Here is a 12,265-nt window from a genome sequence, read left to right as displayed (position 1 = left end):
TCGTTTTATGTAGTTTTTTTTTTTAGTGTTGTGTTTGTTTTATAATTATTTAAGTATTATTTATTTTGATTTAAAACGGTGTTTATATGTTTTGGATTTTTGTGATGTTTTGTTTTTTGTATGTAGGACATATATTGTTATTTTCGATTTCGTTTATTTTTTACGTGGTACTGTAGTGGTTTTAATATTTTATTTATTAATCGTTATTGTTTAGTTGTGATATTAATTATTAATATTTTTCGTTGTTTGGAGTTCGTTTTAAATATATTAGGTGTTTAGGCGTTTTCGGTGTTGGGTAGTATTTGTTTGAGTATTCGTTGTTTGGCTAGTCGTTTGTTTGGGTAGTAGTTATTTTAGGATTCGTTGTTTAAGTATTCGTTGTTTGGGTAGTAGTTTGTTTGGGTATTCGTTATTTGGGGAGTCGTTATTTAGGTAATTTTTTTTTGGGTAGTCGTTGTTTAGGTAGTAGTTATTTGGGGAGTCGTTGTTTAGGTAGTCGTGGTTTACATAGTAGTGGTTTAGTGGAATATTCGTGATTTAGTGGTTTTCGTAGTCGTTAAATAGGTGTTCGTTGTTCAGGAATAATTTAGTTAATGTTTTTTTTCGTTGTTTAAACTTCGTTGTAAAATAATTCCTTTTATAGGTTTTTTCGGTGTTGGGAAGTCGTTGTTTAAGTAGTAGTTGTTTAGGTAGTAGTGGTTTAGTGTCATATTCCTTTTGCCAGTTGTGAACAAACAAAGCAGTCCTGCCCCCCAGAATCACTTCTGAAAATGAAATAAGTCTAACCTGTAGTATTGGGCTCCTGATAGGTGGTGTAAGATTCCATCGATTTTCCTCTCCGGAATCAATTGTGACCTCCACGGGACCTGGTGGGGTAGAAGGTTGAGGAGGAATCCTGATATCGCCTCCTGGGGTGTTGGTAGGAACCTCGTGGGGGGCCTTGATAATAATTGCGGCCAAAGGCTCACCCTCTGTACCGTCCGGCCTGGAAAAAAGTGGGCAAAGAACATTTTTTATGGAGCCTTGGGCCTTGTCAAGGTTGGCATAAGTGGAGGTGAACTTCGAAAGTTCCTTGAGAAAAGGAGATCCAAAAAGCAGTCCCTGCGCCAAGGGACCTGATTCATACGAGGCCAGATCAGTCAGTTTGGGATCCATCTTGATTCAAATGGAGCGCCACCGCTCACTCGAGATGGCACAGTTTACGTTTCCCGGAAAGCAGAAGGCTCTCTGGGCCCAACCAACCAGAACTTCGGGGTTAACAGGAGTACCTCATGCCTTAGCTTGAAAACCCAGCACCAAGATCTTGGTGAGAGGGCTTGAGAAATCGAGGAGCCTGTCTTGCCAACCTCGCCAGGCACGATTTATTCCCTTTTTAGGGTCCTTGGTGAATTTCTTAAGGTAGGTTACCAGGGTGGGATCTATCTCCGGAGTCTCAGTAACATTTGAGGGAAAATCAGGTCTAGGACATTCAGATCTCAGCCGAGACCTGACATCTTTGTCAAAACAATGGCGAATGTGTGCCTGAACGTACTCGGCCACCTCCGAAGGCAGAGTCCAGGAGGAAGATCTAGGGTGGACGATATCTTCTGGTTCAAAAGTGGGTACTTTCAGAGGTTGAGAAGATGATTGAGTGTGCCAAGATTTGGCTTTACGCTTACGAGGAGGAGAATCAGAGTCCTTATCCTGGGTTGTTAGAGGAAGACAAGGAATCTGAATCCTCCTTACTCTCATCTCTTAGATGAAGGGACTGTGAGGGTGAGTAACCGTGCTCCTTAGTCAAGGATTGTACAACTTGTTCAAAATCAGCTTGGTGAGGGTTCGCAACAGAACTTGAGCCAGCAGGGTCTTGCGAAAATGGCAGCTCTTCCTGGCTGCTAGAATGTGGGGCCCAGTCCTGCTGCTCAGCGAAATCCAATAAGTGATGATTAATCGTCTGGATGGCTTGGGTTAAGACCACGTTGACAGTGTGCCGAACACCAGCATCGAGGGCATAGACAAAGTCTTGCTCAAACGACCCCACAGGGTCATCATAAAATGTACCTTCCCAAGATTCTCCTTCATAACCAGCCATGGTGTAAAGTATCAGGTCACAAATGTGCGAATTTTTAAAATGGGCAGAGGAAACTGCCAATAGGATCTTCAAATGAAGTGGGGAAGAAAGCTGACAACTTCAAAGCAGGCTAATATGCTCAGGCAGGGCCCCAAGCCAGTAGTAAAGTGTGGAGGGAGGCCTGCTTAAATAAAGAAAATTCCACTAATAAAGTGGAATTACAGCAAGGCAGAGCCTAATAATAATTATTACAGACCAATAGCAACAGTCAATCGGGCATATGACGGAGAGCTGTGTGAAAAAACCTGCAGGAGACAAATCATGCATCTCACTCAAGTTCCAAGCCCCAGGGGAATAAGCTGACTGAGTCAGACCCAAGCGTGCATGCGCCCGAAGCAGGCACACCAAAAATAGAAGGAGGACATCGTATCAAGCAAGACGCGCTGTCCTTGCTCTCCTCGCTCCCGCTCCACTGTTAATGAAAGGTGAGGTAAACACTCCCACCAAAGACACGCAAAAGGAATCCCCGATGAGGACTGGCAGCATCAGATCGTAACAGCACAAATGTACAACACAGAAATGAAACAGGAGCGCAGTGCAGGTGAGCGTCTATGAAATTACAAAAGTGCTCAAACGCGATGCGCGTCCTGCAGCAACAACACATTCAGATATCGATAAAAGACACTTAACTGGCTGCGAAGCAGCAAAGAAAGAGGAGGAGTTGTATCGCTAAGGGGTTTATATAGGGCTAGGTTCTATGGTAGTCATGAGATACTGTCACAGGAAGTGATGTTTTGTTTTGTTTTCTGATTGGCTGCTAAAAATTAAAAGCATAGAAACAGAAGCATAATCGGAGCCTACGGTCCTGACATAGAATCAATGCAATGCTTGAAGAGTTGGACAGGCATGCTTGGAGGACGTATGGAATGTTTAAAACTTCACTCCTCTTGTTTGATTTTATTTTCGCCAGGAATAAAATCCTTTCTTTTTTTTTTTTTTTTAAAAGACAACTTATCCCTTATTTGGCACACTGCATCGCCTCAGCCCGCAGCAGTCCAAAGGGGAGAGGGACTATTTTGGAGTAGCCATATTTATTTCAGTGAAAAGCACAAGGAAACACGCCCTTTAATTTGAGAATCTAGATATTAGTGAAAAATAAGCTGTAATGCATTTTATGGTTATTTAACAGGGCGTGGAGGCTGACTTCATCACATCTCTTTTAATGCCATATCTGCAGTTGGAGAAATGACCATGGGCAGGGTGGAGAGGGGAGCAGGATTAACAGGGGAAACCCCCATTAAAAAGAAACCAAAACCATTGATCACCTCCGGCCAAACCCCAGCATCAAGAATGTGTCGGTGTTTGCCTTGTGGTGAAATCCCCACAAATCTGCTGAGCGATTGTCAAATGAAGGGATAATAAAATAGAATAAATGTGTTTTGCACCTTTAATGAGTCCAGACATTAGATAACTTGGTCAAGGCCATGTTTTACTTCTTTTTCTTGTTTCCCACACAAAGCCCCTACATGTCTTTCCATTTCAGGCACTATGAAGGCACACGTACTGCTGATGATAACATTCCCCTCCACTGAAGCTCCTCTCAACGCATACATTTCTTACTGGCCCTTCATCTCCTCGGATCCTCTTACCTGCCCCGCCAGGTTTTGGAACAGACTCTTGAATTCTTTGTCATTGATGGAGTCAGATTCGTGGGGCTGCAGAGGAAAAAAATGTTAGTTTGGGGCATCTTCACAGCACACCCTTGGTGTGCACCAGCTGCAGATTTGAAAGTCGGTCCATTAATCCCATGAAACAAGTGAGGCAGTGGAGTTCCTTGTCAATCAGCTGTCACCATGAAAGTGATGTAGAGTAGAAACACACAACCACAGCTCATCGAATAAGACATTGCCACCCTAGGTGTGCTGGATAATTCATTGCCCCTCTGAACTCCATGAATAAGCCACCACCACTGTGGACTCTTTGAATATCACATTGCCACTATAGGCTTGAGGAATAAAACATTGCCACCCTAGGTGTGCCAGATAATACATTGCCACTCTCAACTCCATGAATAAAACACTACCAGTCTGGATTCTACAAATAACACATTGCCACTATGGGCTTTAGGAATAAGACATTGCCACCTGGTCTCCATGAATAAGGTATTGTCATCCTGGGTTCAATGAATGAGAGATTGCCATCCTAGCCTCAATGTATACAACATTGCCACTCTGAACTCCGTTAATAAGACATAGCTACCCTAGGCTTGATAAATAATACATTGTCACTCTGAACTCCATGAATAAGATACTGCCACTCTGGACTCTGTAAATAACACATTACCACTATGGGCTTGAGGAATAAGACATTGCCACCCTATGTGTTCTAGATAGTATATTGCCACTTTCAACTCCATGAATAAGACACTGCCACTCTGGACTCTGCAAATAACACATTGCCACTATGGACTTGAGGTATAAGACGTTGCCACACCAGATTGATAAATAATACAGTGCCACTCTGGACTCCTTTAATAAGACATTGCCACCCTTGGCTTGATGATTAAGACATCGCCATTCTACTGCTGTATTATGTAAAGTGTCCAGGGGATGCCAAGGGCATGTGTGCCCGCTTTGCGCGCCCCCGGGGCACTTTGGTATAACAGCAAGGGCCAGTGATGCTTGTGCAGCCCTTTCTGTAATACAGATAGCTCTGGTGCACATGCAGCTCCAGCACTATCACCAGAGAGTGTTCCCTCATTTGCATGGAGGCGTGACCCCATGCAAATGAGGGAATCCCTTTGCCTGTGTGCCAGCGATGTGTTACAGACATGGGTGCAGAGGCAAAGAAGCAGTCAGGAGGCTCCCCATGGCAGTCCTCTGGAAGGGGGGAAAGAGGAACACTTGGACCACCGGCAACATCTCCCTGCAGGTGGGTACAGTCACTCACTGCACCCGCCTGGAAGGGGATCCCTAATTCCCTTTAAAAGTGCAGGTGGGTTGCCACCTGCACAGTGAAACACAGAATGGCTTTAAAGTAGCCACTCAGTTTTTCACTTGAATGCACTGCCCCAGGGCAGCACGAGTTCATGGCTGCCCTGGGCGTAGCGGATTCAAGGTAATATGGCGCACTTTCTCTGTTTGCGCATGGCACACTTGTTTTAAGGTGCATCAGCCGCAAAGAGAGAAAGTACGTCCTATGTGTAATAGGGCACCAGGACTCCATGAATATGATATTTTCACCCTAGGCTCAAACCCCAGTCATCATTAATATGACATTACAACCCTTGGCTCAATAAAGAAGACAATGCTACTTATCCTAGGCACAGACCAGTACAGGACACCCTTGTCTTATCATCATAGATGACTCAGAGTCTGTTCGGTGATGGAAACCTCAGGCCTCTGTGAAGAGGCACTTCTAGAGATCCTACAGCACATGGCTATACTAATGGCAGACTGTGCCCTATTCAAATTCCATAACGTGAAAACCAGCTCTGAAATTAGAAGCAAAACAGTAGACAATAATTATAAATAGTCTTCCTGAACACAGTTGTAGCCAAACACTTAACTAACAAGCAGATTCTTAGTTACACGAGTCTTGTGGGTGTGAGGGAAGCATTAAGTATAGCATCATCTAACATAAAAACATGCACTCAGACTGGAGATGCCTTAAACTTCACAGTGCCCTGGTTTTCCAAAACACATTTAATGCATCTATCCTATGAGGGAAATCTACTACAGTGACCACATCAGAGAAGAGGAAGTCAGGCTACACCCTCACAGTTGATCACAAATTAATATTCATTAGGCAGGTCATTCTGTGACCCCATCTGAGTGGAGATTTTGTGATATACCCTATTAGTCCATAGGATGCATCACAAAATTAAAGACTGGCTGCATAGTCCGTGTGCAGTTTCTGACTTTTTGGTACCAGTCTTTTAGTATATCTGACTCTGTACTCCTTTTTTTGTGAAAGACAAAAAAACTATGTGTATGTGATCGATCAATTATAGGTGTGTAAATCAGGGTATAAGAAATATTACATAAGATAGAGTACTACAAGGTGAAGGAGTCACGTGTCAGCCATACTGGTAGGCTGTATAGTTTAAGAGTGCTTGGTCTGGAGAAGCACAAACTAAGAATTGAAAATGTAACACTATGGATGGGGGTTCTTGAAAACAATAAGTATTGATTTCTACCGAAATGAACCCTTTTTGCAACATTAGGATTATGAAAGACGGGAAAAAACAAAAAGCTCTAATCTATACCTTGCAGTATGCATTCAGTTCTTTGATGACAGTTACTGTTCTATATCAGGATTTTAGCATGCAAATTGCAAGTAACAAAATGATCTCTCTGGCAAAAGCAGTAACCCACTTACCTATTTGCATTATATACACTCTGTGATGTACATGGGACATGTTCTTTGCAGCAGGCATATTAAACGTCTGTGCAACCTTAAACCTTCCACTAGAAAAAACTCTGGTCTTTCTCCAGGCAGAACATTAATCATCAGAGTATTCTAGAAATTTTTATTGATGCCTGAAAATTGCTGAAGGCAAGGAACGCAGCAGCAGGTGTTTTTAAAACCATGATATACCTGCAAACACAGCGCCCCCACCCAAAATCAGCACCCGGTACACTAGCACTGTTCGCACCTCCCTAGAACTGGCCCTGTATGTGACCAGTACTGAGAGCAGTACTGGATACTTTGTGCTTGTGACTGATTTTGAGATCGATAATGCAAACTATGCAATATTGGTCTCAAACCTAAAAACATACACTCTGGTTGTGATTGAGCTAAGGCACCACCTGTCTACTGTCACATTGCCTAGTTGAGGTAAAAATCCTCAGAATCTAAAGGGCGACCTTCAATAATTGTGTGTGCTCCCTCTGAGTCCATTCTGGGCTTTCATTTGAACCCCAGAATAAAGATGCATTTAGTTGTATGTCTGCCAATCCTAAGTGTTTTGTGGTTTTGTGTTTTGGTTTGTGGATTAGTGAATCATCAGTTAACCCTGCTTAAGCCATTTATTTTTGAAACACAAGATCCCATTTCTATAGAACCGAATCTCCCGATAGCTCAATCTTTTTGACATGTTTAGTTATAGCTCTTTTAATCACACTGGTAAAGAGCAGACAGCTGACACAAACTGCTATACTCTTGTGTTTCTTTTTTCATGTCCTGGAATGTTTCTAGTGGGATCTGATTGTGTAGGGATGGATGGGCCTCCCATTTGTTAATGCATCTATAGCTAAAAGCATGCAGTCATGGCATATGAGAGTATGGTATAACATCTACGTATGTGGGACACACAGCTTCAACCCTTGGCTGACCACGTGCTATAAGTGTCACAATCTGGCTGAAAATCATCTCAGAGCGATAAATAAGAAAATCAGGGTGTTATCTTGGGTTGAGATATTTGAGGGATCACATATCATCAAGATGATTCATAAATGTCCATGGTTCAAAGTCAGAAACGTACTCCCATCTGCTTACATCTAGATTTGAGAAAATATCAGACTTTTTTGGAATTCAGACCAAATTCAGAGAGGCTTTGGGACTCTGCAACTGTTGCAGACTCCCTAGACTACTTGCAGTAGAAAAAACTTACAGATGTCGATATCTACACGTGAACAGTTCTGTATGTGTACATTTTAAGCACCTTCAAAACATTATCTTATATGAGAAAATGTTAACCTGTAAAAGAGGCCTTTCCCCTGTACAGCTTCCATTTGAGGACATCCTCATTTCTCACTCCTAATCCCTATTTCTCATCTACCATCCCCACTTCTCACCCTTCTTACATACTTAACTTACATCATCCCTACGTCTCATCCCTCATCCCTGCTTCTCATCCCTATATCTCATACTTCATCTGTACTTCTGATCCAGCTTCCTTACTTCGCACCCATCATCCCTACTTCTCATTCATCATCCCTGCTTTTTATCACTACTTCTCGTCCATCATCCATTTGTACCATCCCTGCTTCTCATCACTACTATGCATCCATCATTGCTACTTCTCACCCATCATCCCGCTTCTCATCCCTACTTCTCATCCGTCATTGCTACTTTTCATCTACCATACCTACTTCTCAACTGTTAGGAATCCCCAAGGTGACTCCTGCGTTATCTGTCAGCATCCACAGGGATTAGGGTTAAATCATATCTCTGTTCTTGGTTTAACCGTCATGTTTCTAAGTACACAAATTGTGCTGTGTTACACAATTGGTTTTTTGAATGCTCGTTTTACCAATGCTTGTTTGCTAATGTGAGCAGGTGTAGACATGTGCTTCTAATTGGGTGTGGTGTAGACATGTTCTTCTAATTGGGTGTGGTGACTCATCCACATGTGGAAACTCAACTGCTTTCCCGATTGGCTATAAATAGCAGAATGAAGCATGCCTCCCTGCTTGGCTTTGTTTTGCTTCCTGATCTCAGCATCTGATTTGGCAGTCCAGCCCCTGCAGTCATCCTTGTATTCAGGACTTTTGAGGCAATTCTTTTCTTCGTTCCTGTACCAGCTGACACTAGGCATTCCTCCAGCACTCCGGAAAAGACTGCAGCTAAGTGACTAGTATTCTCCAGGGAGTTTGTTCTTTGAGCACTGCGCTTTCCTAGAACAGCTGGTGTATTTTAGACCTCGTATTTTGGCAGAGTGCTTCTCTTGAAGAGACAAATGCATTTCTGAACATTTTCTACATTATTATTGTAGTTACTTGCCTCAATGTGCTTCAGGAAATCTGCTTGAGCTCAAATACTACAAAAAGTGACAGGGCAATTATAAAAGAGCATTTACGTGACTTTTTTTTCTCTAATAGCATAACTCTTGGATTTAAATTGTGTCATTCATGCCTATGTTTCAGGTTTGAGAAATTTGCTTTTGAAGGGTTTTTCACACACACAGTGAAACCAAACCAAACTGTGCCACCCTAACTGTTTAAACCCAGAGTGGACATTTGTATTTCTTGGATTGTTTTTGTTCCTTTTAGTTTAACCCTATGCATGCAGGAAAGTTATATGTGATATAATTAATGCCTTTGTTTATATTTCTTGTGCATGATAAGTGCAACCACAGTTCTAATTATAGTGCGCAAAAGTGAAAATCTGTGAAGCCAGCCCTAGTATCGCAGTACTAAAGGTGCAGGAGCATCTCGGTGATCTTCTACCGCTCCTGTGCCCAAATCAGAAAGAGAGATTCAGTTTCAAGGAAGTTGAGTGCACTACCTCTACTATCACTCTGTCAACAATGGCCTGCCCCCGAAGATACAGGGTGCCTGGCTGGACCGGCAAGACGTGGCAGTGTTTTGTCTCTTTCTCTTCCACTCCCCCTTTCCTTTTGGGACACCTACAGGGGTTTCTGTGCCCACCAGGAAGTGCAGAGAGGTGTTCCAGGAGGTCAGGGGGGATACCCTCACCCCTACAGACATCCTGCTTTTCAGGTGAGTGGCCCCGTCTCGACATCAACCGTCATCCCTATTTCTTATCTATTATTCTTACTTCTGAACCCTACTTTTCCATATTCCTTACCTCTCACCAGACGCCCCCTATCTACTCATCCCTATTTCTCACCCATCTCCCCTACTACTCATTCATCATCCCTACTTCTCATCCGAACTTCTCAGGTTGTTGTTTCAGTGGCTAGACCAATAGAATGCAGCCCTCTCTCTTCACTCTGATTGGCTGTTGCCAACCAATCAGAGTTTCACAACACTGAAAGTATGTTGGTAGGACTGAAGGATATAAATAAGATGTAGGGATGATGCATGAGGTACGAGAAGAAGAGATAGGCCATTGGGATGATGAAAAGTAGTGATGAGAAGTAGGGATAATGGATGAAAAGTAGGGATAAGTAATAGGGACGATGAATGATTGATAAGTATGGATGATGGATGAGAAGTAAGGAAGATGGATGAGAAGTAGGGATGATAGATAAGAAGTAGGGATGAAGGATAAGAGTAGGGATGATGACTGATAGATGATAAGTAGAGATAGCAGATGATGCATGAAAAGTTAGGAAGATGGATAAGAAATAGGAATGAGAAGTAGGGATGATGGTTAAGAAGCAGGGATGATGTATGATGGATGAGAAGCAGGGATGAGAAGTAAGAGTGATGGATGAGAAGTTAGGATGAGAAAAAAGGATAATGGGTGAGTAGTAGGGGTCATGGACGAGAAGTAGAGCTGAGAAGGAAGACTGATGGGTGAGAAATAGGGATGAGAAGTGAAGATGATGGATAAAAAGCAGTGATAATGGATGAGACGTAGGGATGAGGGATGAGAAGGAAGGATGAAGGAAGACAATAAGGGGTGACAGAGGAGAAGTAGGAATCATGTATGAGAAGTCAGGATGAAAAGCAGGGATGATGGATGAGAAGTGGGGCCAATGGGCAAGAAGTTGGGATGAGAAGCAGGAATGAGGGATGAGAAGTAGGGATGATGGATAAGAAGCAGGGATGAGAAGTATGCGTGATGAATGAGTAATAGGGATGAGAAGTAAGGATGAGGAGTGGTGAATGAGGATGTTCTGAAATGGATGCTATAACCTTGTGCCCCAATAAGGTTGTTCACATCCGATCCTAACCCAGAATAATCATTTAGTTCTGCCTTTGAGTACATCTACAAGCATATTCGGAGAGTCAAACTGCTTATAACAAAGTTGTTGAATACCTACAATACTGTGAGTTTGTGGGAGTTGACAAGATTTGACAGGTTGAACCATTCCAGGTGTGTAGTATAAGCCACTGCAGCCCATGCTGTGCAGTGAAGGGCAACACTTTAGGGCCCATCAACCCTCAGGGGGGCCCTTTTGCTCAATACTAATGAATATCTGCTAGATATGGGAGACTAAAGGGCTCCTCTTCATCTTCTGTAGGGGCCCCATTATTTTGTGTTACGCCACTGGTCCATTCAGGATCCCCTACTAATAGGAGCAGATTTACTCACACAGAAATGTCACCCTAATGGTTATATGTCTCTTGAGAAGGATTATCTTAAATGCTGCATTCTAAGATCACAAACATCTTTGAAAATTAAGTGCTCTTAGGATCAGAGATTTTCATCTCCGAAGTTTCTGCAATTTTTTCATTTTAACTGTTATTCATTTTTAGGACATACAGTCCCCATTTGCCACCTATTTAATTGTCTGATATGTTTGATGCTTGTTCACAAATATAATTAATATAGCTCAAACGTGCCTACTTAGGGCCTTTGAAATGTAAAGTGTTTAGCTCTGTTTGAACTTGGCTATTTATTAGCTACAACCGGTCCACAGTTTTCTATGCATGAGTTCATATGCATGTAGACCTGACCCTCAGCAGACAAGTCAGATCATGAAGGCCAATTTAAGGCAATTTGCACATTTCACCTCAATTCCTTCTGTAACCTAGATATTTTCTGGCAGTAGAAGGAAGCTCCAGGTGAAAATATACACTGAAAATGCATAGACTATAAAAGCATAAACTTTTTAATACCTACAGGCAAAATGCATACCATAAATGGAGCCTTCCCTGGAAAAGTTTCAACACGGATCAGATTTCCAAATTCAGCTCTACTTGCTTTCTACACATTGTAACATTGAGATAATTTCCTATTCCAACTACAGTCCTAGCACATTTTTGAGCACGTAGTGATTACTGTGTTTAAGGAGAATTTTTAGGGAGATATTTATGTATGGTAGATATTCTGGCAATGGATATTTGTGTATTTCATGCAACAACATGTGTGTTGCAGTCTCTGTTTTTCAGTCTTTATTTTCACGTTACCTTAGTGGTTCATGCCACACATCGACATCACTTAGAGATAGCTAGAGATAGCCACTGCGGTCCCTCTGACCACTGCTGTAGCCATCACTGGTCTCAGGAACCATGAAGACAGCAGCCAAAGGAACAGACAGTAAACAGGGCTCCTACAGCTCTGTGAACTTTATTAGTTCACACAACTTGCTCTTCATCTGCAAATAAGACATTTTTGAGTGACCAACGGAGAGAAATGAGCCAACCCAGTGGTGTCATCAAGGTCACATGGTGGATGGTATCACCCTATCCCTAGCAAATTGATGAATGTCCATTCTTAAGTCCGTTATTGGCGGGGTGCTGTTTGCCTGTATGACTTCTGGTGGCTTGGCTGGTTGGGACAAGAACTTATCTTGAGGTTACAGCAGAGAGTACTTTAAAAGATGAAACTAGAGTAAGCACAAGCACTCATTGCCTA

At 42.5% G+C, this 12,265-nt stretch overlaps 1 protein-coding gene across 1 annotated transcript in view; it reads right to left on the bottom strand.

Moving 5' to 3' along the window:
- The window catches only part of LOC138295495 (calpain-8-like), a 175,505-nt gene that overhangs the window by 39,896 nt on the left and 123,344 nt on the right, over positions 1 to 12,265 (bottom strand). Inside the window, exon 13 of the mRNA XM_069233836.1 lies at positions 3,700 to 3,765. Within this exon, the coding sequence (XP_069089937.1) occupies positions 3,700 to 3,765 (66 nt within the window). The remainder of the gene's footprint in view (positions 1 to 3,699; positions 3,766 to 12,265) is intronic.

This window comes from Pleurodeles waltl, chromosome 5 (genome assembly GCF_031143425.1).
Source record: "Pleurodeles waltl isolate 20211129_DDA chromosome 5, aPleWal1.hap1.20221129, whole genome shotgun sequence".
Lineage (NCBI taxonomy): Eukaryota > Metazoa > Chordata > Amphibia > Caudata > Salamandridae > Pleurodeles > Pleurodeles waltl.
The sequence above is the reverse complement of the archived record's forward strand: the minus strand, read 5'-3'. Positions and strand labels throughout refer to the sequence as shown.